The sequence below is a fragment of the Thalassophryne amazonica genome, chromosome 20 (genome assembly GCF_902500255.1).
Source record: "Thalassophryne amazonica chromosome 20, fThaAma1.1, whole genome shotgun sequence".
NCBI classification, from domain to species: domain Eukaryota; kingdom Metazoa; phylum Chordata; class Actinopteri; order Batrachoidiformes; family Batrachoididae; genus Thalassophryne; species Thalassophryne amazonica.
The window spans coordinates 49651180-49672534 of record NC_047122.1 but is presented as its reverse complement, the minus strand read 5'-3'; the positions used below and the strand labels follow the sequence as shown (position 1 = coordinate 49672534).

The 21355-nt window shown below is 41.0% G+C and overlaps 1 protein-coding gene across 1 annotated transcript; it reads right to left on the bottom strand.

Moving 5' to 3' along the window:
* Positions 1-217: 217 nt before the first annotated feature.
* Positions 218-19706, bottom strand: mrpl3 (mitochondrial ribosomal protein L3). Its single transcript, XM_034161227.1, has 10 exons — positions 19489-19706; positions 16366-16547; positions 16179-16270; positions 12622-12720; positions 8129-8228; positions 7975-8035; positions 7663-7774; positions 2051-2128; positions 1846-1923; positions 218-458 (listed from the first exon to the last, which is right to left on the bottom strand). The coding sequence occupies exons 1-10, from the start codon at positions 19560-19562 to the stop codon at positions 309-311; spliced, it is 1026 nt and encodes a 341-aa protein (XP_034017118.1). The 5' UTR covers positions 19563-19706; the 3' UTR covers positions 218-308.
* Positions 19707-21355: the final 1649 nt, after the last annotated feature.

Here is a 21355-nt window from a genome sequence, read left to right as displayed (position 1 = left end):
CTCATAGCCTGTGTGGTTATTGCACATTTCTCTTCCTCCCTGTTATTGTCTTTTCTCTCTGCTAGGGGATCCTCTGGTGACATCATCATTCCTGCGGTTACCATGGTTTCAGGAAAAAAAAAAAGGGGGGGCATAATAACTGTTTGGATCAAAGAGGCAGGCGTGGTGCTCTTGTATAGAAAACAAAAAAAAACAAAAACAAAAAACGGGCTCGAAACATCCAATGAGATTATCGTTTATTAAATGATCCGGATTGAACTACAGTTTTAGATGTAACATGTGCATTTGCTGGCGGTGAAGAGGACATGTCAGGTCAGTGTTAGCGACTCCTCTGTGTGAACAAACAGGTCATCGTCGTACAGGTCCTCTTCGAGGTCGCCTTCCTCCTCGGCGAAATAGGTTGGGAAAGGACCGCTGGGCATTGTGGGACGCCTGGTCGGCAGCACCGTATCTTTCACCTGAAACACATTGCGCATTTTTTATTTTAAATCTATTTTCTCCTTGTCTGCCATACAAATAATACGCTGCATGGAGCGTGCACAAAAATACAAAATGAGCACAATCTGCAGAGCAGGGCTGTGAAATGAAAACTGAAATCCGAGGAAAATTTGCAGAAGGCCCCCCTGGAGCCGGGTCCATGGGGCCCCAGAAACCAAATTAATTTGGTATCTAATGATACATTTTCAGCATCCCCTGGAATAAAAAAAAAAAAAAAATCTCAAAAGAAGTGCATTTTTAAATGGTCCTAGATTCAACCTCTCATTTGAACTGTCAATGATAAAGTTGAAATAACAGAATATGATGTGGAAGTAGGACCTGGAGTGATTTTCCTTTTAATTGCAAACCAAATTATGCATTAACTCAGAACAATTAAACTACATGAAATTCATGAAAACTGAAAAGACTGTGAAGGCATTTCAAAAACCAGCTAAAGCTTGTAGAATATTTTGAAAATCATTGTAAAATATCAATAACATACCTTATAGCAAAAAAGTCACTTATACCCTTGTGTAAATTCCTGCAAATCCATTCAAAGCCACAATGTCTTTTTTCCCCACTGAAAGAAAGTCTTGTCTGAAATTCTGTTTGAACAGCACAATGTTTATTTTCCAGACAAAAAAAAAAAAAAAATTCTTGAGGGCACAAGATGCAGTGAACTTTTCCCGTTTCTTTTATCTGTGTTCATGATGACGAACTTTAAATTCAACCCAGCGCCAATTCCACGGATTCTCTAAGCTTTTTCAAACCGTGTTTCTCACCATCTTCCCTCTCGCCGACATCGCTCCGTGACACACATGCTGCAAAATTCTTCTTTTAAAAACTTGATGGCTATTAAAGTATGCTATGTTTATCTTGCAGCAGTCACACAGCATCGCCGTAGCAACCAACCAGTCCTGCTTTACGACAACTGTCGCAACAGCCATGCTTTGCGAGAGGGATTTTTCTCCGTGGAGTTCCGCGGATCCAAGGACAAAGATTTGTATCTGTTATAAGTGTCTGCGGACTTATAAAACTTGCACGATGTGGTAAAAAACCAAACTCTTTGCGATAGGCATTTTTGATGAAATCCCTGAAATTCCATGGATCCGCGGAGTTTTCACAGCCCTGGCAGAGTACGGCAACGGATGCTCCAGATAGGACAGTCATCACCACGGTGCGCGCTTTCATTTGCTCATAGACACAAACGCATGCAGAGGCACTCTGCTGACACGGCACACTGTTAATGAAGATGGATCACGCTGTCTTACAGGTGCAAGGTCACCCGTCTCTATCAGAACATTAAGCATGCTTGGGGTTGACCTCCTGACTTCAAACGTTACTTGGCGTGTGTGTTGTTATTTTTACCTTCACTAAGCAATTCCTGTGGCCGGGCACAGAGCCGTGCACATACAGCACGTTATGTTTGGTATTGACTCGCCAAATCTGAGAACGAGAGAGAATGAGAGAGAGATGAGAAGGGAACAATGAAATGAATTCAAAGACAAATAAGTTCACAGCCATGCCGGTGTACATGCTGCAGCTGCATCTTTATGAGTCTAAATCTGCACACCTTGAGTCCGTGTTCTGTGATGTTTATGTTGCCCATCATGCCGGGCATCTTCTTTCCTTTGAAAACTCGGCCTGGATCCTAAACACACATGAAGAAGACAACACATGCTCATATCAGCAGATTATGAGAACAAAAATGTTTGTGTCTTGTTGTGATACGTGGCTCAGGGTTTTTTTTTTTTTAAACACCTGAACCCATCGACAGGTCCTGACGGCCAATCTGCACCATCCAACCCACAAAAATATGTGCTGATTAACGATCCAAGTCCAACCCAACCCACAAAGAAAAGGGATAAACACGGGTACAAACAACAAGGACGTGCACCGTCACTGTGGGCTACACTACTCATGCTGCTTTCACATGTTGGCTGTAAGTGGCAGCAAGTGTACTGCAAAGGGTTTTCGCACATCTGTCCATCTGTCTGTGCTCAGCGTAAGTCCAGTCCTATTACTGCCAGACTCTTGAAATTCACAGGGAACATTCTTGGGACACAGACCTCTGGATCGCTTGCAGAAATGCTGTGACGTAGCATGGGCACACAAAGCTGTTAACCCTCAAAATGTGAATCAGCTGTGAATCGTGAATTATCCACAAACCGCTAATTGCAAAACGTGAATACTGAAAAAATATCTCCAAAAACGGGAGCACAGGTCTCACAAATACACACACACACACACACACACGTTTTTTCAGTTTAAGTAGTTTCTGGATTTCAGTTTATGGATCAATTACTGCAGGAAATCTTGATCGCAAACCCTATCACTGTAAAAATGATTTTTATTTTTATTTTTTTGGCAGGGGTCACTGCAGCCTGAGGAGGTGATCCGAGCACAACTTGCTTCTGGTGTCAAGGGTCCGACCCCGCTGGGTCTGTCCCGCTCCACGGACAGTGTCAGGTGAGGAGTTTGACTGGGACGGTCCACCTGTCAAACAGGAATGAAGGCTTCGAACTCAGGAGGACAGAAACCTCCCCCTCTGGTAAACAGCTCAATAATCTTAAGAGAAACATTGTTGAAAAATAAACAATACTAGTTTCTAACCTCAGGAAGGTAAACAACGAACTGCAACCTTATTTTTATCCATATGAGCCATCCTCTGGGAAAACAGAGCGTAAAAATGTCTTTGTGAAGCTCAGTGCAGCTGTGCTGTCATCACCACGCTTTGAGAGACGACAACAGCTTTTTTTTCAACTCGGGGAGGCTGCTAAAAACTGCAGAGGAAAAGCTTGCAGCTCGCTGAAAGTGGGCAGTTCAGTTGAATCCCGACCTCCCCCTGCCCATGGACCAACTTTAAAGCTGTGATTGACCCACAATGCAAAAATAATAGTAACACACAGTGACTTGGAGAAGTAACTTTAATCTGATTACTGATTTAGAAAGATTAAAGTGTTAGATTACTCGATACTGAAAAAACATCAGATTAGAGTAACATATTACTAATTAACGTGTTATGGCATCACTAGTCGCTGGTCTCTTTAAAACCGGTTTGTTTTGTGTGTTTATGTACATGTTTGTCATATATTATGTAAAAGATAGCGAGCAATAAACACTTCTAAAACTGAAAATACTGTTTTTTAATAACACCTCTGAACTTATTTACAAGACATTTAGCTGAGGTTAGCATGGTGACATCACTTCCTGGTGTAGCTACTTGCTAACAGCTTAGTTTGCGGTATATTAAGCCCCTTTCACACCGGGTCTGCTTTGAGTTGCATTAGCCGCGTATCTAATGATGTAGGAATGTCTGTGGTGGTGGTGGTGGTGGGGGGGGGGGGGTTGAGGGGAGTGCAGAGGAGCTGCAGGCAGACTGTGTGCACTCTGATTTCTCTTCTACTTTATATTTCTTCTTGTGCAGTACTGCAGGTTTACACTGATTTCTGTTATAGTTTATATTTCTTCCTATGACCGTGGAGCTGCAGCCGGCATTTACGCGCACCACCTGTGAGTGGTCGTGGAGATGTCTGGAGTTATATGGGATGTGGACATGCCCTGTCCCTGGCAATCAGTCTGTGAGCAGGACTTTTATGGACTTAACACAATCGTGAGAGAACTGAGGTGAGCGCAAGGAGCTGCAGTCAGGCTGCAATGAGCATTTTTTTCTTTTAATTGTATGTGCTCTTTGAGTGGTATAGATTTATTGCATTGTGTACACGGTATAAAAAGTTCGACAACAATCCTGCATGATTTACAGCTCGGCAACAATGGAGGACAGCAGGAATCATAAACTGGCGTTGGGTAACGTAATATTGTGTGGGTGTGGCATCCAGTCATGTTAAGTTCCATTAAGTTGCCTTAACTTGTGAGAAAACGGCTTCCTTTCTGCGTCTTGTGCTCGACGCAGAAAAAATTAAACATTTAATTGTTGGCGTCCATTTCACTTCGCCCTTGTGTCCCTCACAGTGTTGTGGCGTTGAGCTGCATCAACTTGGCACTAGGTTGCACCAACGTGGCATCAACATGACGCCGCATGACGCAACTCGAAGCAGGCCTGGTGTGAAAGGGCCTTTATGTAAAAATCCCTGGAGTCATTTACAAGACTTTTTGTGGACGTTAACCTTGCATGCTAACTCAAAGCTAACATTCTATGGTGTTAAATTTGTCTCATTAATAACTACAAAAGCACAGAGGGTGAGCTACAAATATTCCTTGATTTGACAACATGAACAAATGCTGATTTGATCTGAATTTCTACAAATTGTTCATAAGACAACAGGATCTTAATAATTAATTAAACTGCAAATTATAAAGAACACAATGCTCTTACGGCCAAGGGTATTTTAGCATTACGTTATATTTATGATTTTAATAGCATTAAAACGTCCTTTGAAATGATTATGAAATTTTAAGGGACTTCTAACTGCACTTGAACTGTAATTGTAAACTGTTAGTTACTTAGTAGGAACTCTGCTTGGTCACTCTTTGACCCACCCCGTGTGTATCTGCAATATTTTCTGACCAAGCTTACTTTTAGATATTTAATTTGATGATGTGTTGGGATTACATTTTGGGATTACTGGGAGTGCCCTTGTATGGTTGACGTCATACTTGACCAGTTGTTCTCACTGTGTTTTGTACAGTAACACAACCTCTAACCTTACTGACATGAAATTTGGGGTTCCAAAGGGATCTGTCTTAGCCCCCCTGCTTTTCTCCCTTTATATAGCACTCCTTGGGCACATACTGCAGCGTTTTGGGATTACTTTTCACTGCTATGCTGATGATACTCAGTTATACATGCTGATAACTGCTAGTAATCTCATTCACTTAAAATCCTTAGCATCAGTGAGAAGTTTGGATGTCTAGAAACTTCCTACTTTTAAAATCTGATAAGACTGAAATGATGGTTCTTGGTCCAGTAAGACATTGGCATCAATTTGACCAGTTAACACTTAGCCTAGGCTCGTGTGTCATACATTACACTGAAAGTGAGGAACCTTGGGATAATTTTTGTTCCTACATTGTCCTTTGACCTCCATATTAGAAATATTACGAGGACTGCTTTCTTCCACCTGCGAAATATAGTGAAGATTCGTCCCATCCTGTCTATAGCTGGTGCTGAGACCCTGATCCATGCGTTTGTCTCTTCTAGATTGGACTACTGCAATGTTCTATTTTCTGGTTTACCGCAGTCCAGCATTAGGGCTCTCCAATTGGTTCAAAATGCTGCAGCCAGACTTTTGACATGAAGCAGAAAGTTCGACCACATTACACCCAATTTGGCATCCCCTCACTGGCTTTCTGTCCCAGTGAGATCAGATTTTAAGGTTCTGCTATTAGTCTATAAAACTGTTCAAGGACTGGCACCTCCCTACTTAGCTGACCTAATTAAACCTTACATACCGGCCCGGGCTCTGCGTTCTCAGGATGCAAGACTACTTTGTGTCCCTAGGGTGAATAAGAAGTCTGCAAGTCACAGAGCTTTCTCTTATCGTGCCCCTGTTCTGTGGAATGATCTCCCTGCATCAATAAAACAGTCAGATTCTGTGGAGACTTTCAAGTCCAGACTTAAGACGCACTTATTTTCCCTTTCGTATGGCGTGCATTCTGGCATAATATAGTTCTATGATTTTTAGTCTTTTAATTCATTTTATTAGGAAATGGAGCGGGCCGCGGCCTCAACTTTACCTAAATTCTGGGTCTTTTAGTGAAGCTTAGGGCTAGTGGCCGGTGATCACCTTAGTATTTCCTGTTTTTCTTGTTGTTTAATGCTGCCAAATTATACTGTATTTCTTGTCTTTCTGATGCCTGATTCTGTTTTTTCTCTCTGTTTAAGGTGCAGCTCCATCCAGAGATGGGTGTGGTATTTGTGCTGGAGACCCTCCTGTCCTGAGCACCAACAGCATTTCCTGTATATTTGTTTTGTGAATTGTTCTGTGATTTATGTCTGTAGCATGGCCCAAGCAGAGGGTCACACTTTTGAGTCTGGTCTGCTTGAGGTTTCTTCCTCAGAGGGGGTTTTGCCTTACCACTGGTGCTCTGGGGGTTAGTAAGGTTAGACCTTACTTGTGTGAAGCGCATTGAAGCAACTCTGTTGTGATTTGGTGCTATATACAGTAGTGTTCAGAATAGTAGTGCTATGTGACTAAAAAGATTAATCCAAGTTTTGAGTATATTTCTTATTGTTACATGGGAAACAAGGTACCAGTAGATTCAGTAGATTCTCACAAATCCAACAAGACCAAGCATTCATGATATGCACACTCTTAAGGCTATGAAATTGGGCTATTAGTAAAAAAAAGTAGAAAAGGGGGTGTTCACAATAATAGTAGTGTGGCATTCAGTCAGTGAGTCTGTCAATTTTGTGGAACAAACAGGTGTGAATCAGGTGTCCCCTATTTAAGGATGAAGCCAGCACCTGTTGAACATGCGTTTCTCTTTGAAAGCCTGAGGAAAATGGGACGTTCAAGACATTGTTCAGAAGAACAGCGTAGTTTGATTAAAAAGTTGATTGGAGAGGGCAAAACTTATACGCAGGTGCAAAAAATTATAGCATGAAGCATGGTGGTGCAAGCATCATGATATGGGCATGTTTCTCCTACTATGGTGTTGGGCCTATATATCGCATACCAGGTATCATGGATCAGTTTGGATATGTCAAAATACTTGAAGAGGTCATGTTGCCTTATGCTGAAAAGGACATGCCCTTGAAATGGGTGTTTCAACAAGACAATGACCCCAAGCACACTAGTAAACGAGCAAAATCTTGGTTCCAAACAAACAAAATTAATGCCTCGCAGATGTGAAGAAATCATGAAAAACTGTGGTTATACAACTAAATACTAGTTTAGTGATTCACGGGATTGCTAAAAAAGCAGTTTGAACGTAATAGTTTTGAGTTTGTAGCGTCAACAGCAGATGCTACTATTATTGTGAACACCCCCTTTTCTACTTTTTTTTTTTACTAATAGCCCAGTTTCATAGCCTTAAGAGTGTGCATATCATGAATGCTTGGTCTTGTTGGATTTGTGAGAATCTACTGGTACCTTGTTTCCCATGGAACAATAAGAAATATACTCAAAACCTGGATTAATCTTTTAAGTCACATAGCACTACTATTATTCTGAACACTACTGTAATTGAAAATAAATTGAAATTGATAATGATGTGTCTTACCCCTCCGGGTCCAGAAGCTCCCGGTCGGCGGTGAGTTTTGGTTTGCCCGTGGGTGGCCGGCTGACCACTGAACCCCCAACGCTTCATTACACCTTGAAAACCTTTGCCAATACTACATACACACAAATATTTTCAGGTTAAGTATGGCAACTTCTATTGCAAGAGAATGACGTAAAATGTTCTTGGAAAGTCAAAAATTGGTATTTTCTCTGAAATAGATTCTAGATTACAGAAGCAAGAACAAAAACAAATAAAAAAAGGCTAAGAAGACAGAGTGTCAGTGATGAGGAAGGCTGGCAGAACAGATCTTACGATTTGGCAGTGACGTCCACATACTGGCCTGGACGGAAATGCGCTGCATACAGAGGAGTGCCTGAACAGATGCAGATGCCAACCAAGGTTATCGAACAAATGTTTGAGCTTCAGTTCAGCATGAACACAAGTTAAATCCGGTCTTTGTTTGTACCTGGTTTGAGGATAGCATTGTCAGAGACTCTGAAATAGGCAATTTTCTGTTTTGGGGGCACTCCTGCATTTCTGAACATCTCGACTATGCTTTCCGACCTCTGTAAGTCAGACACAAGGGGGAAAAAAGATGAAGATGGTGCAAAAGAAAATAATACGAAGAAGAAGGAAAAAAAAAAAAAAACAAGCAGCGAATAGCAGTTGGAATTTGGCATTTTAAAATCTTTTCGGCCTGTTGTGACTGTACGGGAGCCAAACACTCACAGGCATACGCATCAGGGTTGGCAGTGAATGTCTCTGACATTTGCTTTCACCCGACTCGCTCATTTCAGCTCGCTCTCCCCTTCTGTTGACTGAAAATTAGCCTGCCAAAGCTTCTCACTCTGACAAACTCTGCCTCTGACTCGAGTGTGATGCGGTTGTGAGGACGAATCAAATCAACTTCATTCTCGACACATGCAACTTTTGACACCCGACATCATGCGCCTTGAAATAATCAACTAATAAATTACACAGAAATTAGGGGCTGCAACTAATTACCTCCAAAAAATTTTTTTTTAATCTAACATTTCGTAAATATGTTTGGAGTTTAATGTTAAATATCAAAGTCACGGTGTATGTCGAAATTATCCACAATAAACTGTATTAACCAGAAATCGCTCATTTGTGACATTATATTTGGGCTCCATCTTGCAATGTGTGACAGATGGACTACAGGATTTCCCCTACCACTGTACAGGCCTGGCGGCTCGACAGTGAAAAACTACAGCTTGCTGGGCCTGTGATGTTCCTAAAATACAGTTTAAATAACAAGAGTCAAGTGAGCGCTATTCACAGCAGCTCTCATTTCTCTATTGCTGCATGTAGTTAATGTGTAAGAGCACTGATGATAACTCATTCTCCTGAATGCACTGCATAACAGCAGCAGCCATTGCTCTGTGAAATTAGCTTGATGATATACTGGATGGCATTGGCTCTAAAGTGCACAGTGCCAGTAACATTTGGGCCGTTTCCAGCTCCCTTATCTGTAGTGCAAGTAGTCCAGTGGATAAGGAGCTGGCATATCGATGAGGAACCTGGTTTTGTATCATTCTCATGCTTGTCCATACTTTGCCAATTCACTTAATCTGCCTTGTCTCAGTGCATGCACCCAGCTGTAAACGGGTAACAGCCTACCGTAGGCTGGGGAAGTAACCTGTGTCAGACTGGCATTCCATCCAGAGAGAGTTGCAGACTCTCATCCGCTTCATGTTACAGAATCCGGAGAAACACCCCAGGGCCAATATGAGGCTTACTTCTTCTTCAACACCCCATTGCTATTTATACAGTGTGAAAACTGAGCACTAGAGGGCACAGAATGCAAATGGGCTGTTTAGGCTCATACTTTGGGTGCATTTTGGGTGCAACATAGAAGAAAACCATTTTTGGTGTAACACAGAAGAAAACAATCGGACCATCATCCCCTCAAGACATAAGGATTCGAGCATCTTGCCCACTGCAACTCGGAGTGTGACCTCGGAAGTGAGAGGTTTTCTGGCAAGGAAACAATTCTGCCTGCACAAGTGCATGAGGGGGAAGTAGAAGGTAAAACAGACAAAGACAACACTACAATACTTGTCAAGTGTAGCGACTGCTACAAGACTTGGAATGATACTTGGTGCTCTGAATGCTATGCCTGAAGATTCATTCACCGTGTTGCAAAATGTCTTCCTGGATCACTGTAGAGTCAAGCTCTATGCACATAAGGTGCAGCTGGTTCAGACAGCCTTTGAGAGAAACCTTACATGCAAGTACCTGAAGAAGTTGATGGATAATGTCCTCAGGAGATTCCACACAAAGACATGCGTTTCTTTCAACAGGAAGACAAAAAATGTCCCCTCTGACTCAAACTGAAAGTGTTTGTGCAGTCTAGCTTGGTTGTGCGTGGACACCGACATGGACTGACTTGAGTTTTTCTTTATCTGTTTATGATGGAGTGTGTGATTATAGTCTTTAATGTGTTTTGCATCAAAGTATGGGTTGTTACACAACTTAATGATGTATTATCAGCAGTCTATTTCTTCATTTCAAACCATGATTAAATTTTGGACCCCCTGTGAAACTGAATGCCCCCCTCCCCCCAGTTTGTTCTGACTATGAGATTGAGCAGCACCACAACTCCCTGAGGTGAAGCATTTAGTGCTCAATTCCTGCAACCCTTCGCCAGACCACCTGATCTCCTCTATAGCCAACAAGCTATGCGACCCCCCCCCAGCTAACCTAGGGAGGAAGCCAACCAGTCTAACACCCCATTTACAGAGTCCACAACCGTGTTGTGATTGAAAAATTGCCTCCACTTGCCGGCGCACTCAGTGATTCCCACTGGGGTTGTGAGCTGATCACAACGGGGTCTCTCCATGGTCAGAAAAAAAGATCCCTCTTGGTCACCATTGGTCTCCAACAGGTGTGCAAGTGTACTGTACTGTTTAAAGCACTCGTGCAAGTTGTGCGACCAGTTAACAGATACATGGGTCTCATAATCGGTCCCGATAAACTCTCAAGTCTCAACTCACTCTGAACGTGATCCTGTGGGTCACAATAGACTCTCCATTAAGTCTGCATGGGGTTGCATCAATGATCGCCGATATTAACATATTGTTCACTCTCACAATTCAGTCACAATGCGAGCTTGGTGCAAACACAAACAACAGATCACAACAGAGACCAGGCAAGACTTGTGAGAGTTGACAAAATGTGATGATCTTGTAGGTCTTATATAGGTCTCAGTCTGGTGTAAATGGGCATAAAGAAACCCGAGTCATTGAAGTTTTGTTTTTCCCCCCCCATTATTTCATACTTTTGTTTGACTGATAATGTCATGGACATGGACCTGCCTATGTGTAGTGTCTCCAAATCATGTGGCGTGTAAACAACAGAAAAACAACATGCAACTTCCACTTTAACAATGCATGGGCACTGTGCCTGACCACACCTCACTTTTAGACCACGGGCACACAAATGAGTGCTACTGTACTTGTTACATACACGCTGGATGCAGTGGGCGTGAAAATGACTGCTGCAGCTGAAAGATAGACACCCCCCCACGATCAGCAGGTCATTTTATACCGTCTAATACATTACAGCTTGATAATCGGTTTTGCTTGAAAACAGATATCCCACAAACAGAACTCCAATTAAAGGCCCTGTTTTCATACTTTTAATAACATTACTGTATACAGTACAGACAAGGTGGCAGTGGTTACTAGTGTTCCAGCAGAGAGCTAATGTGCCGACTGTCACTTTGGTTTTCAACATTTTTAATCATGGTAAAGGTGGAAAATTCTGATAAGCAATGAGGCACTGAAGGGACTGAGCATGAAAGACACTTTCCAGAAGTGTTCTTGGCAGCAATGAAATTAGTTAGACCTCATTTCTTTAGACACCTGAAATGAAATACTGTCATTGTTGGTTAGCAGGCAAGTTTAATTTCCTGACTACAACTCTGTATTCATAAAAGCGCTGAGAACTGAGTGGCATGATATGAACTCATTTCTCATGAGAAATGACAAACTTCACCTATAAAGCTGTCAAGATCACATTTCAGTGTATTCCTGAAACATGCAGCAACCTGCAGAAACAAATACATGTGAGTAATGTTTTAATTAAATTGCCAGCTTCTGAGAGAACATTAGGCTGGGTGGTCATGTAAGAGAGTATTTTGCACTGTCTGATGAGTTTGAAATATCTTTCATCAAGCCGGTGAAATTACAAATGAACAGAGCAAACAGATTTCTGTGTAATCACAATCCTGATAATAAACACGCTGACCTCACTCAGCTCTTAAGTAAACGCTCCCCACCACAGTTTTAATCTGAACAAACAGGCTTTGACAAAGTTGAAATTACCGAGTGAGTTACTGCTGTTTTCCCCTTAAGTAATTCTGGCAATGTTTCAAAGCGGCTGGAAAAATAAATAAATGACATTTTTGTGTGTTGACAGGTGCTGGCGAGAATGATACTTTGGCAGCAAAAATGACCAATTAATCAAAAGCTTTTCTACCTCATGGCAGAAGTAAAAATTTAGTAGAACTCCCTCTTCCAATTTTAATATTTGAAGAAAAAAAAAAAAAAAAAAAAAAAAACTGACATCATTAACCCCCGCCCCCATTTTTTTAACATGTTGGATCAGAATTATTTTCCTTTCTGCACATCTTGATATGGAGTGCCAACATTGCATATTTCATTAAAAGCCACCTATTTAGATAATACTGCACTTACAAGACACATGTATGAATAGACAGACAGACAGACAGACAGACAGACAGACAGAGGGACTCTTCCCCCCCAATAAAAGTTCAATGCCTGTGAGAGCAGAAATTCTGTAATAATAAAGCATTTACTTGCATTATAAGTAAGTTCCTTCGGCTTGTCTCTTAATTCACTCGGAGTCACTATTATTTAAAAAAAAATTTGTGGTCACTTTAACGATATAAAAAAAAAAAAAAAAAATTCTTACATAAAATGGTGATACATTTTTCCCTCCTACAAGGAGAGCAGCAGTGCGACCATCAAATTCTTCTTTGGAGACGTGCTTGATTACGTGGCAGTCCTGTACCTGGGAGAAAAAAGGGGGAGGGGAAAAAAGAGAGGGTAGGGACTATAAGGACTGATTGTATGTTGTATATCAAAAATAACAGCTCTGTACTCTAGCCTCTTCTCCCTTGGATACTGTATACAACCCCAGTTCCAATGAAGTTGGGACATTGTGTAAAATGTAAATAAAAGCAGAATACAATGAATTGCAAATCCTCTTCAACCTATATTCAATTGAATACACCACAATACAAGATATTTGATGTTCAAACTGATAAACTTTATTGTTTTTGTGCAAATATTTGTTCATTTTGAAATAGATGCCTGCAACATGTTTCAAAAAAGTTGGGACAGTGGCATGTTTACCACTGTGTTACATCACCTTTCCTTCTAACGACACTCAATAAGCGTTTGTGAACTGAGGACACTAATTGTTGAAGCTTTGTAGGTGGAAGTCTTTCCCATTCTTGCTTGATGTACGACTTCAGTTGTTCAACAGTCTGGGGTCTCTGTTGTCGTATTTTGCGCTTCAAAATGCACCACACATTTTCAATGGGCGACAGGTCTGGACTGCAGGCAGGCCAGTCTAGTACCCACACTCTTTTACTATGAAGCCACGCTGTTGTAACACGTGCAGAATGTGGTTCGGCATTGTCTTGCTGAAATAAGCAGGGACGTCCCTGAAAAAGTCATTGCTTGGATGGCTGCATGTGTTACTCCAAAACCTGGATGTACCTTTCACCACTGATTGTGCCATCACAAATACATGTTTCCCATGCCATGGGCACTAACACACCCCCATACCATCACAGATGCTGGCTTTTGAAGTTTGCGCTGGTAACATTCTGGATGATCTTGATCCTCTTTTGTCCAGAGGACACGACGTCCATGATTTCCAAAAACAATTTGAAATGTGGACTTATCAGACCACAGCACAGTTTTCCACTTTGCGTCTGTCCATTTCACTTGAGCCCGGGCCCAGAGAAGGTGGCGTTTCTGGATGCTGTTGATGTATGGCTTTCACTTTGCATGGCTGAGTATTAACTTGCACTTGTAGATGTAGCGATGAACTGTGCTAACTCACAATGGTTTTCTGAAGAGTTCCCCAGGCCACGCGGTAACATCCTTTACACAATGATGTTGTTTTTTAATGCAGTGCCGCCTGAGGGATCGAAGGTCATGGGCATTCAATGTTGGTTTTCGGCCTGGCCGCTTGCATGTAGAAAGTTCTCCAGATTCTCTGAATCTTCTGATTATATTATGGACTGTAGATGATGGAATCCCTAAATTCCTTACAACTGAACATTGAGAATCATTGTTCTTAAACTGTTGGACTATTTTTTCACGCAGTTGTTCACAAAGTGGTGATCCTCACCCCATCTTTGCTTGTGAACAGCTGAGCCTTTTGGGGATGCTCCTTTTATACCCAATCATGACACTCACCTGTTTCCAATTAACCTGTTCACCTGTGGAATGTTGCAAACAGGTGTTCTTTGAGCATTCATCAACTTTCCCAGTCTTTTGTTGCCCCTGTCCCAGCTTTTTTGAAATGTGTTGCCGGCAGCCATTTCAAGATGAGCAAATACTTGCACAAAAAAAAGTCCATCAGTTTGAACATTAAATATCTTGTCTTTGTGGTGTATTCAATTGAATACAGGTTGAAGAGGATTTGCAAATCACTGTATTCTGTTTTTAATTTACATTTCACACAACGTCCCAACTTCATTGGAATTGCGGTTGTAATACAGATATGCAAAACATATGAAAACTCCAATATGCTCTCTGGGCTAGCTATTATTACTAGGGATGGGTATCGAGAACCGGTTCCTTTCGGGTATCGTTAAGAAATTATTCGATCCACCGACATCAATAACCTTTTTACTTAACGATTCCCTTATTGGTCCTTCAGAGTGGCCGTTGTTTTTGGGGGTGTTTGTCAGGAAAATTATAATTTCTCTACATTGATTACAGACCCTGCAGTGGGTCTATAATCAACTTTTCTGCAGCTCGGCTTTGCGGCTTGTAAGAATCTTCTCACCCAGAAGAAAAAAGAGCGCCAACAAATACCCATAACTGTGTTCTTCACTCAGAAAAAGACACCTGCACTGAGGTGTCACTCAGTGGAAAAAGACGCGACAGCGGAGCGGCGCTAGGACGAAGAGGTGTGGTCAAAGGAACTGTGAAATACTGGTCAGTCACTATTAATAATTTCTTATGTGTCCAACCTCGTCAGTTAATCGTTAAAATTAAATTTGTTAGTTCTAAAAGCCATCATAATTATTTATAGGAAAACGTTCCTTTTTTATTTCTCAAACAAATGTTTGGGCCTGGAAAGAGGTTTTGATCTTTGGTTTCATTCTATAATACTGGTCTTATTTTTCTACTAAGGTTTGAACTTTGAGAGTGTTTACACATGACAGAAAAGTGAGAAAATGTTAATGCCTGTTTGAGAAAAGTGTATAAAGTGTGTAGTGAAGGGTTTTACAGCCTTAAAACATCTATAATAATTGTAAAAAATAACGCTGACTACTTTGCGGATTTCGCCTATTGCGGGTTATTTTTAGAACGTAACTCCCGCGATAAACGAGGGACCACTGTACATTAATCGAAGTATTAATGCATTAATCAGAAAATAATAAATTAGTCAGAAAAACAACTGACTGATTAATTGATTAGAAAAATAATAATTAATTGCAGTCCTGAGTTTTTCTAATACATATCACAGTATACCTGCTGCAAATCGAATATAAATGTGACGTGAGGCTGAAGTACAAATGGTGATTTACTGACACTGAAATTAGAATTTATGTTGCACAGCGCAGCACATCATGACTAATGAACCACAGAGTGAATAAACTCAGCTACTGTTTACTTTTTAAATACCTCTCTGATAGATTTTTCAGTTTACAAAAATGTGACGGGAATAATGCACACCTAAAACTTAAATGGTAAATGAACTGCATTTACGTATATAGCGCTTTTCCATCTGCATCAGACACTCAAAGCGCTTTACAATAATGCCTCACATTCACCCTGATGTGAAGGTGCTGCCATGCAAGGCGCTCACTACACACCGGGAGCAACTAGGGGATTAAGGACCTTGCTCAAGGGCCCTTGGTGATTTTCTGGTGAGGCTGGGATTTGAACCGAGGATCCTCTGGTCTCAAGCCCAACGCTTAACCACTTGACCATCACCTCCCCTACTTCTCTTTAGTCCTGCTATGAAGGCAGAAACAGCTTGCTGAAGAACAGTGAAGCAGTTCTAATGCCTTCAAGTGAGATTTAAGACTGCCAAAAAAAATGATATTCTTTTCCCACAGTGCACAGGGCTATCTAATTTATTTGACTGCCTCTGTGACCTGTTGGATGTGTCATTACGGTGACAAACATAAATACACATTATTATTGAAGAAACACTGAGGCTCCTTTGCAGTTCTTTGTCAAACGTGTGGAGGGAAAACACAGATCTGGATATGATACCTGCAGGATGGTGACAGGAAAGTTTTCTCCTGTTTTTGTCCAGATCGGGGCCATTCCCAACTTCACGGCTATTAACCCAACTCTACGACTGCCTGTGAAAGACAAAGATGAAAAGCCAGTGGGAGAGAGGCTCAACGAGAGGACTCAAGAAAGAGACACTGCTGTACCTAACAGTCATAACACAGACCTTCTGTCCATTCATGTCTTGGCCAGGGCTCGTCTTTAAGTGGGTTGAGCTTTTCAGCTGTCTGTCTTCTGTATTCCTCTGCAACGCTCCTTCTCATGAACTCCTGGTTGTCCTCTGTGAGGTGTTCATCAAACCATGTGCTGGATTCTATTGACCTAACAGAACCGACCAACTGGACAGGACTGCAAGAAAAAAAAGAAAGAATGAAATGAGCTGCTATAAGACAACTGCTTCCAGACACATACAAGTACAGCTGGCAGTTCAGTACCAATAAAACAAAGCATATTTCATACAGCATGTGCTGTACTGCACTTGATGAAGCTAAAAATTTATCTTACATTGTTTCACTGCTGTGTAATCAGGTCGGGGCATGAGGTACCAGTCGCAGTTAGGAATGAAACAGACAACAGGCACCGAGTCACTACACCCCTCCTGATACCAGAGGCAACATGCATATGCAATGTGTACTCACAAATACTAAATAAAGGCAGAATGTTCAGTGAAAATGTGTATACACTTCAGACCATGTGTACGCACACTGTTCAAATCAAGTCACACTTCACACTGGGAAATGTAAGTGAAGCAAGACAGAATTTGAGGTAAAACAAAGCACCCAACATCAGGGAATTTGTATTTCTTATTAACATCCTATTTTTTGTTGATGTACCCACACACACTAATATTAAATCACAACAGAGTTGCCTCAAGGCGCTTCACACAAGTAAGGTCTAACCTTACTAACTCCCAGAGCAACAGTGGTAAGGAAAAACTCCCTCGGAGGAAGAAACCTCAAGCAGACCAGACTCAAAGGGGTGACCTCTGCTTGGGCCATGCTACAGACATAAATTACAGAACACACAGGCCTGTGTTTATGATTCAGATGGTGAAACAAATTAGCCCAAATTAGTTTGGGATCTTCAGATCCCAAACACGTTCCATACTCTGGAGGAATGCTGCATTCCATAAAACTGGGATGTCTGACTTATCCCACTTAGTGTACTACATCTCACCTCAAAGCGTTAGAGACAAAGTTGAACGAAAAAAAAAAAAAAAAAACACACAGACGGCCACGATACGCTAATATTTGCTTTGTTTTTGAAGAGACACTGACTGTCAACAATCCAGTTTTCTTGCATACATAAACAAAACACAGGGTAAACAACTCATGAGGTAACACACCTCATTATACATTGTATAACCTTCCCTTTGCATTCCTGCTTAGAAAACATAGCCTATCAAAAAATATATTATAGCGACATATCTTAACGCCAATTTCGATGCAGAACAATTTGTGTTAAATGGTGATGTCTAGTAACCAATAAATACAGTTGATGGTCTATTAGTTGAGGTTTTACCCTTCACGGTGTGCATCTTCGTGGCGCCACCATTGTTCTGTGACATCAGGCTACTGTGTCTCAGTAAAGCTGGGGTAGATCATTTTGCCCCAACTTTGCTAGTAGTTATTCCAGTGCACTTTTCCTCGTCAGAGGTATGAAATTTCTGACTTTCCAGTTTACTAAAACATGACAGAAGCACCTCTTTTGATGGCCAACTGTTCTTACCTGCATACAGTAAACTGACCAGGTGTGGTGCACATGTAAACAACTACACTGTTAATACGAGCAAAGCGCCTGGTAGACCAGGGATGCCCAAGTTCGGTCCTCGAGATCTACCTTTCTGACACTGTTAGTTGTCTCCCTGCTCCAACACACCTGAATCCAATGAGACTCGTTAGCAGGCTTTTAATGAGCCTTTCATTGGATTCAGATGTGTTGGAGCAGGGAGACAACTAATAGTGTCAGGAAGGTAGATCTTGAGGACCAAACTTGGGCATACCTGTGGTAGATGAAGGTACAAACCAGAAATGGCACAAAAAAAAAATCTGCCCAGTGGGGAAAAAGCCACAAACCAAACAACACTGTCGTAAAAAGCCACAAACTGATGGTAGACAAACATAGACACTATAAAGAGTAGATGCCGCATTAGTTGTTGAGGCTCAAGAAATGTGGCCGCCATCATGGACATAGTCATTCCATCACAAGGCACAGTGAAGGTTTGATTTTATAATCTTGGTTATTTTTTTTTTATCCTTCTATAATAAAGTTGCTTTGTTCTTTGTTATTTTCTGTTCTGTTAAAGTGTCTTTTAGCACTGTGTAAAGCTATATATAAATATAATGCATTATTAGTAGTAGTATTATAATAAGGTGCTGATGCTCATGCTCCCCTGAAGCATTTACTCAAAAAACAGTCTGAAGGACCTAAATGACATAATGAGATGCTGAAGAAGAGCTTCGCTCGTTCTTGTCCGCAACATATACATATTATTGTGGGATGACAAATATGATATGGCACATCCCCACCACACAGACACATGGCTTTGAAGAAGAGGAGTTTCTTATTTAACATGGGCAGCCAACGAGTTTACGACTTGCTTCCAGAAGGGCCCATGGCACGTGTCACTACCCCCCCCCCCCCCCAAAGCACTGATGTTGAGAGTGCCAGTCGGGAGCGTGGTTGCCATCGGGAAGCGAACCCGAGTCGCTGGCATCCCAGTCCAACGTGCAAGCAGCCACCACCTGCCTGGCTTTATACGTCAGGTGAAAAGAATACATATGCACATTACTCTTTGTGCGTACACAGTTTTAATCGTGAAACTACAGTTTTAAGCATGTGGCCTCAGGTCTCACCCTCCTAGTCAGTCTGTTCATCTATCATTAATGTGCAATATATATATATATATATATATATATATATATATATATATAGACAAGATAACCGAAGCAAAATGTTAATGAATTGAAAGGCAAACTGCAGAGTCTACTTAATCCTCTCCCTCCCAACTCTTCTGTACTTTGCTGCACGGTGAAACCGTCTGATAAAACCGATGATTAAGTTGTGCACATATCATTCATCACAGAACCTACTGTGGGCAAACTGTATCTGCATGAATTACCGACCAATTTCCATTTAAGTCAGAATGGGAGCCTTGCTACCGTCAAGACATGAAGTTTGTAAAATGTGTAAAAAAATAAAAATAAATATATATATATATATTTTTTAAAATAAAAATTTTGCCTGGAAGGAAAAAGATTAAGCTACATGCTAGTTAGCTAATAGCCACCTTTCAGATGCTGCTCGGAAACAGAAGAATCCAACTCCCCGCTGCAGCACAAAACGACAACTCTGCGTCGCCATTTCCGTCCTTAATCTGTACACTTCTTTCTATAAAAACGTGACCGTTTTACAGGTTCGAATTACTGGTTTAAACATGCTTTCTTATTCGTCCTACGAGTCACCCGAGCTACATCCGGTACGTCACGAAACACTTCCGCCGCTCGCAGACTCACGACAACAGTTCCGAGCGGGCACACTTTAATGTAGCAGATAACTGAAACAATCCTGCAAATGGTGACAAAAGAACTGAATTCGGCACAAATACTCCTTAGACATTACTCTTTTGAAAAAGCCGATTGGCCATTTGAATTTTCAATAGGCAGCCATGTAGGGGTCAATTGAAAAATTACACAGGGGGCAAAATAAAAGATGCTCCAATTATATTGATAAATTATACCACATTATTTGTTTGATCATAAAGATTTCAAAAAGGTATAGTTTGGACTATCTATGGCTGAATGTTATGGAGTTATGGGGTAAATATAATACAATGCTAAAATACCCTCAGCTATATGAGCATAAAAAAAATAGAAAACAGAATGTGACCTTTTGACCTCTGATAATAGGTCAAGGTTAGCCATCTTTAAACTTGTCCAAGATCTGTGTCCTAAGAATGCTCCCTGTGAATTTGAAGACCGTGGAGGTCTGACACTTTTTCGAACTGAGTTGTGGAATTTTGATGACACAACGAAAAACATAACAGAAAGAATTGAATCATTTTCACCAAACACTGAAATCAGACACATCCAACCACTTCATTCAGATCCCCTACTAATTGAAATGTGATTTCACCCTCAATATCTTAATTACTTAATTTCCTAATTGACGTTAATGAAATAATACATATTTCAGAGTATTTATTACTGGATGATTATTGTCTGCTTCACGTTATGGATTCTACAACCCCTGGCAAAAATTATGGAATCACCGGCCTCAGAGGATGTTCATTCAGTTGTTTAATTTTGTAGAAAAAAAGCAGATCACAGACATGACACAAAACTAAAGTCATTTCAAATGGCAACTTTCTGGCTTTAAGAAACACTATAAGAAATCAAGAAAAAAAGATTGTGGCAGTCAGTAACAGTTACTTTTTTAGACCAAGCAGAGGAAAAAAAATATGGAATCACTCAATTCTGAGGAAAAAATTATGGAATCACCCTGTAAATTTTCATCCCCCAAATTAACACCTGCATCAAATCAGATCTGCTCATTGACATTGACCCTATGCCATGACATTGACCCTATGTGTCTTTTTGCAAGGAATGTTTTTGCAGTTTTTGCTCTATGGCAAGATGCATTATCATCTTGAAAAATGATTTCATCATCCCCAAACATCCTTTCCATTGTCCAAAATATCAACATAAACTTGTGCATTTATTGATGATGTAATGACAGCCATCTCCCCAGTGCCTTTACCTGACATGCAACCCCATATCATCAATGACTGTGGAAATTTACATGTTCTCTTCAGGCAGTCATCTTTATAAATCTCATTGGAAAGGCACCAAACAAAAGTTCCAGCATCATCACCTTGCCCAATGCAGATTTGAGATTCATCACTGAATATGACTTTCATCCAGTCATCCACAGTCCACAATTGCTTTTCCTTAGCCCATTGTAACCTTGTTTTTTTTCTGTTTAGGTGTTAATGATGCCTTTCGTTTAGCTTTTCTGTATGTAAATCCCATTTCCTTTAGGCGGTTTCTTACAGTTCGGTCACAGACGTTGACTCCAGTTTCCTCCCATTCGTTCCTCATTTGTTTTGTTGTACATTTTTTGATTTTTGAGACATATTGCTTTAAGTTTTCTGTCTT

What these genes read in the sequence shown, in the direction of transcription:
- mrpl3 (XM_034161227.1), bottom strand. Translation starts at nt 19,562, where the DNA reads ATGGCGACGCAGAGTTGTCGTTTTGTGCTGCAGCGGGGAGTTGGATTC. An exon ending in GTGGACGTCACTGCCAAATC is followed by an intron (nt 7,775 to 7,974) that starts GTAAGATCTGTT and finishes GTGTGTATGTAG; the next exon opens with TATTGGCAAAGGTTTTCAAG. An exon ending in ACAGGAATTGCTTAGTGAAG is followed by an intron (nt 459 to 1,845) that starts GTAAAAATAACA and finishes AATGTGTTTCAG; the next exon opens with GTGAAAGATACGGTGCTGCC.